This window comes from Ruditapes philippinarum, unplaced genomic scaffold (assembly GCF_026571515.1).
Source record: "Ruditapes philippinarum isolate M1 unplaced genomic scaffold, ASM2657151v2 ctg10569_1_1_1_1, whole genome shotgun sequence".
Lineage (NCBI taxonomy): Eukaryota > Metazoa > Mollusca > Bivalvia > Venerida > Veneridae > Ruditapes > Ruditapes philippinarum.
The window spans coordinates 4418-10974 of record NW_026867359.1 but is presented as its reverse complement, the minus strand read 5'-3'; the positions used below and the strand labels follow the sequence as shown (position 1 = coordinate 10974).

At 32.7% G+C, this 6557-nt stretch overlaps 1 protein-coding gene across 1 annotated transcript; it reads right to left on the bottom strand.

The window, feature by feature from the left end:
• Positions 1–476: 476 nt before the first annotated feature.
• On the bottom strand, positions 477–2504 carry LOC132735805 (uncharacterized; the record flags this gene model as incomplete). The annotated part of the gene is given in 1 exon segment (XM_060722808.1): positions 477–2504. A coding segment is annotated over 1 exon segment (1965 nt). The 3' UTR covers positions 477–523.
• Between the last annotated feature and the right edge of the window lie 4053 nt (positions 2505–6557).

The following is a 6557-nucleotide window of genomic DNA, read 5'->3' as shown; positions in this document are numbered from 1 at the left end:
GCTTACAAACCCTATTGCAAGTAGAGAAACTGATAGCGCACAGCATGGATCCTGATCAGACTGCGCGGATGCTCAGGCCGGTCTGAAAACTATGGTGGTCGCAAACGCACTATGTTGGTTTTGTCGTGACGCGGCACATTTGTATATGTACGTAGTTGTCCGTCATTATAAAAATGTGTCGGTATAAGTATTCTTTAACAATGACTGATAACTTCCATTTTAGACATAAAGTGGACATTCATTACAATAGACCGTATTCCTTAAAGGGCACATAATAATAATGATAACAATAATAATAATAATAATAATAATAATAATAATAATAATAATAATAATAATAATAATAGTAATAATAATAATAATAATTATAACTACATTTCAAATATAAATGTATGAATTCCCTTTGTATATTTTTAGATTTATTGTACTATTATATGACCTTGAATAAAAGCATCAAAGCAAATATTATATATAGATGACGTCACAACATCTTTAAAAATGTGTCACTTGATGGATGTCATGTCTATTTAAAGTTCTTGCAATAACAAAAAGGTTTCAAAAAGGAATCTTCTACACAATATGATTGGTTACCATATCTATCTAATCGGAACGGTTCTTCAATCATCGTCATTTCGTCCTTGATCCCTTTCGGACCAAATTCCGCATAGTCTACAGTTCCTTCAAATAAAGCGTTTCCATGATTCGTATGAAACAGAATGAAATAACGACCAGTCTGGTCTTGTTTTGTATTAAAATTTGATAGTAATTTATTAAGTATTCCTTTAGGAGCATTTGGTATTCGACCAAAGGTGTCCTTGTCACTCATTGAGTACGTAACTGAAGCTTCTGTTACATTATGAAGAGAGAGGATATTACATTCACTTTGATACTTTGATAAAATATTATTTATTTCATTGACAAGGAACTTGGCTAAAGAATAAATAAATCCATTGTTGGTGGAAACAGGCACTTTGTCATCGCAAGTACAATACCTCTTTTCTATACCGGCGTCAAGACATGTTCTTTCACGAGGTATCTCATAGAAAATATTCCTTCTAATGATATTACCGATCATGCTTGTGTTCTTTTGTTTAGTGAAGGCAACATCATGAACTAAGTCGAATGTGGTTTGATATATATCATAAGTAGAGAGAAGTCGTTTGGTGTTCTTTAACATTGTTTCGTGTATCCAACTGTATTTTCTTTTCAAATAATCGGGAATGTGTACCATAAGCCATGGTTTGTTGTTTTCAGCTCTGCCGACATGGGTCAGTGAAGGTCCGCCACCTCGATATCCATGGTCGCTTAACAGAATCAAAATGGTGTTCTTCGTTTGGTTTTCATATTTCAACCATTTAAGAAAACCGAACAATCGGTTATCTTCATGACGTAATGTGGTGAATGAAGAATGACTAGCTTGGTTATTCCATATGAATGCATATTTTCGTTTGTCTTGGTATTTCACTAAAAATCCTTTCAAGTATTCTATTTCTAATTCTAAGTAGTTATTCACACCATAACAAAATTGAGATGCTTTTCCCAAGTTCTCGATGATTTTTGGCTCAAACTTGTCCATTCCGAGACCAAATGGACGGAAGTAGAAGTCTGTTGGTTGATCCTTAAATCCACTTTTTCCAGTTCCTGAAAAAACGGCAATGTTGTTTCCGTCCTCTGCAAAAAACGTGGCAAATTGTTTTTTAACAATCTTTTCATTCCATATGATAGGCAAAGAATCTGCATACTTACGCAAATGAAGCACAAATGGAAAATTTCTGTTAGACTGACCAGTTAATAAAGGAAATACATTTGGACCCGTGTTTTCACCAACTTTACTGTAACCTTCAAAATCGTAGGCATGGAATTCTTCTAACAGAAACTTATAAGACTTTGGGAGATTGCGTATAGCATGCGAACGCGAAATAGAATCTATTCCAACTATGATCACACTAAGCTTATTTTCGCTCTCATCTTCAACATCGTCTGCCATTTTAGCATCATTGTTCCAAACAGGATTAAAGTGTAAATAATCATAAAACTCATCATCATTCACATCAACACAGCGCACGCGAAACACGTGACTTTTTATTAAAATTGGAGGCACAAATTTAACCTCATTTTCAAATATAACGTCTTTATCTCCACCATTTCGTTTTAAGTTACTGTAAAAACATTTCACAAATCTTGTGTCTATCTGATATTCTTTAACCACCGTCTCATTAAATTGTAGAAATCCGTTGTGAACATACATTAACTGCTTTCGTTTTGAACAATTATTTGGTGGCGTAATTTCTTCTATATATCGCTTTAGCGATTGATCCCACGGGTTAAGCGTCACCAATTTGCACGGCTTCATTTCTAATTTCGATAATCCATGTATATACGTATATTCGGTGAAATAAACCAAAAAACACACAAAGCAAACGGTCAAGGCAATTCCGAAACTCTTTTTAGTTTTAGAGATTTTCGGTAGTTTTAAACACATTCCCATTTGTCGTTTCTCAAATAACAAATACCTGGTGCTGAAATATTTATACACAACTAACATTTACGATACCGTTTATATATCGTATCCGTGTGCTAAATTTTAACTGCCTGTGTAGCTGAAATTAGTCGCATTGTATTGGTATAAATAGAACGTAGTCACAGTAAATATTAAAAACTTGGTCAAATTTAAGGGTTCACTTGTCGTGGGTTGACATGTGACAACATATAATATTACCCATCCTACCCTGTTGTATTATTTACAAAAAATATTAGTTTCAGTATTTGCCGTAACTTGAGATTTACATTTTTATTTATTTTCTTCAGCTTTGTACAAAATGCGTATTATATGCATGTATATATGTGACATTATTTGTAGAAGTAATTATTGACTCTGAAAAATCAAATTATGTTTTATTGCCATTCATTCTTCAAATATTAAGGTATTATTATTATTATTCTCCGCTGTAGTGGAAGAGAATTCGGTCACAGTAACAGTAACTCATACAATATGTTAATATATAATCTCCACGCAGTAACCTCCCCTTCTTTTGTCGTAATACTTATAATCCGGAAGTACAAAACATTTATTCGGATTTGGATATAATCGTATTTAAGTTAGCATCCTTAAAATTCCCTAAATATAATTAAAATCAGCTCCTAAATCACGCTACGCATAAGGATCTAACATTCACTGGCTGTCTGATATTGTTCTTTTTCAATTTATGTAACCATTTGGATAATATATAAGTTAGGTTATAAGTTAGGTTATTACATTATATGATACCAATTCTTCAATGTATGGTACCAAAGTAGCCATATATGGAACCAGATGTCCTGATATGAAACCGAATTATAAATATATTAATTCATTTTTACAATATATGAAACCAATTTATCAATGTATAGAACCAAAGTAGCAATATATGACTTGATTATCACTTTATATGATACCAGTTCTTCAATATATGGTACCAAAGAAGCCATATATGGAACGAGATGCCCTTATATGAACCGAATTATCAATATATTATGTCATTTTTACAAAATATGAAACCATTTTATTAATGTATGGAACCAAAGTAGCAGTATATAAGTTGATGTTACATTCTATGATAGCAATTTTCATTATATGGAACCAAAATAGCCTATTTTCAAGTCAACATGTCAAAGGCCGAGGTCACTGGGTTCTGTTATTAATTACAATGCATACACTTTTTCATGAAATCAATTATTATTTGACTGGTTATTTTTAAACTTTGTGAGTAGATTAACCTTGATGTGTCCTACTGGCCATGCCTATTTTTGATCAAATATAAAGGTCGAGATGAACTTATTGTATTTTCTGATCGGAGATCAGTAAATACAAAGCGGACATTCAATCCCTGACACAGAAGTTTCACGACAAACCTAACAACAAGTAGTTCTCAAAAAAGCTAAAAACTAGCGATTTAAAAGAAAGAAATATATTTTTATTTTGTTACAAGTATCCAACAAATTACAATGCATTCAAAGTTTAAAAGTAGCGTTAAGTTATAGAATTGTCAATAAATGCACAATCACAAATTACGCGGATGAATATGATTTTCATCAATGAAATTGCTATTTTTAGCGATGTCGATTACCGAATACTACACAAATAAATCTGACTGCCGAGTAGTGGAATATATAGATTCTACATGTCGGACTGTTTGGGCGAGAAGATTTTCGCTAAATTATTTACTTCAATTTTAAACAGTAGGTTTATCCTGAATAAAATACCTCAAAATTAATAAGGATTACAAACCCGAAATGCAATGGAAATTCTAAATTTAGAATCACTTGATTTTATTCAAGCAATGTCTGTATAACTTCTCCGTGGTGCAGGGATAAAGCGCTCGTTTCGTGTGTGAGATATCTGCAGTTCAAATCCCAGTCGAGGCAACTTTTTTTAATTCTTTTTTAAGTGTCTTTGTTAAAGAAGTAGTTAGATATGCAAGGATAAAGTGTGGCTGTCATAAAAATGAACATAAATTATTTTTTGATGCAACTCTAGTTATGCAAAATTCCGTATGTATCAAACTCTGGTGCCTTGCAAGATGAATTATTGTAATTAAAAATAAACCTATACAGGAAAATACATACGGATATACAGTACGATTTAGATTACAAAGATCAGAAAATACCACAGAGCTTGCAGCCCTTTGATTTTTTAATGGTCAGTACGACCCAGTAGCTTAAATTATGATATACAACTCGTACATATATAACGATAAGTTTTGCCTGCCCAGCCCATTTTAAGTGAATGTGACGTTAAATTCAAATATTTCCTTATTTAGAAAATGTGCAGTATGCAATCAGTGAAGCACGCTGGTCTTTTGACACTTCAACAAGGAATATTGGCGCGAAACTGTAATACCGGTGCAGGGATGGAATACAGCCTTTAAAAAGGTCCCATCAAAATAATGACATTTTGGTTCCATATATTGCTACTTGGTATCATATATTGAAAAACTGGTATCATATTATGTAAGAATCAACTTATATATTGCTACTTCGGTTACATACATTGATAAACTGGTTTTATATATTGTAAAATTGATTTAATATACCAGGTATTGATAATTCGGTTTCATATAAGGGCATCTGGTTCCATACATGACTTACTTGGATCCATATATTGAAGATCTGGTATCATATAATGTGATAATCAACTTATATTTTGATACTTCGGCTCCAGACATTGATAAAATGGTTTCATATATTGTAAAAAGGAATTAATACATGTATATTGAAAATTCGGTTTCATATAAGGACATGTGGTTCCATACATTGCTACTTTGGTACCATATATTGAAGACCTGGTATCATATAATGTAATAATCAACTTATATATTGATTCTTTGGTTCAATAAATGGATGAAATGGTTTCATATATTGTAAAAATGAATAAATATATTGATAATTCGGTTTCATATAACACACTGGCCATAGCTTTCGCAGAAGCGGTGGGTCTACCGGTGCGGCGATGGAGATTTCGTCGCAGAAGCGGTGGAAAAAACATGGCTGTCGGATAGTTTTTTGCTGGTGTCGGTAAGTTTATGACTTATTTGTACGTTATGTTTTTATGTTCTACTGATAACACCTAGTGAGACTGGAGCCCACATATGTACTCTTCCAGCTTATTACACGCATGGGGTGCAAATCATGACCAGTTATGCAAACACTTCTGTACAGTTTGACGAGGGGACGCCAATTTTGCCTAATTTTGTTTATAACACTACATATGTACTCAAAACTACCCCTAGATACACTGGCATCGCATCGTATGTATGATAATTACACAAAACAACCATATTTTGGAACTTTTGGAAATTGATATTACCATTTTAATAAAAGAATTGACAAAAAATGATTACAACGCAGACGGCGGTGGATTCGATTGCAACGCAGTGCGGTGGGCCCGATATCATTTAGGTCTTTTTTTTAACGTTAAAGTCACTGACACTTAGGAGTTGAGCTCCAAACACCAAAAAATACACATGAATATATATTTGTTAATCCTAACACATATAGTTGTTATCAATGAAGTAAATATACGCTTTTTTTGCATCATGTACCTTTAAATAAATATGTTTTATAAAACAACCCCTGTTTTAGATACTAGTTTTAACATATTGGGTGTATGTTAACTCACACACCCGTGCGATTTTGCGACTCCATAAATATGGTATGGCACGGCCGTGCATATATTTTGACGTGACGTCATTAGCGTTATGCTAACATAGTGTAAAGACGCGCTAAATGTTAGCGTTATACTATAGGCGCGTCAATGAAAAATGACTCTTATTTCACTTTAAACGGTCTCTATTTTGGTATGTGATAAATAGAGGATATTGAATAAATGTAAGTTCATTACTGAATTTATTGCACTCGCCAGAGGCGCATATAATTTTATCCAACTTGTGCATAAATTCAGTATTGAACTTACACTTATTCAATATCCTCTATGTATGGGTTGTTTAAAAAATTATTATAATGTATACATTAATTTTAAAATTATCTTGTTTTTTTTTCTATTTTCAATCTATGCATCA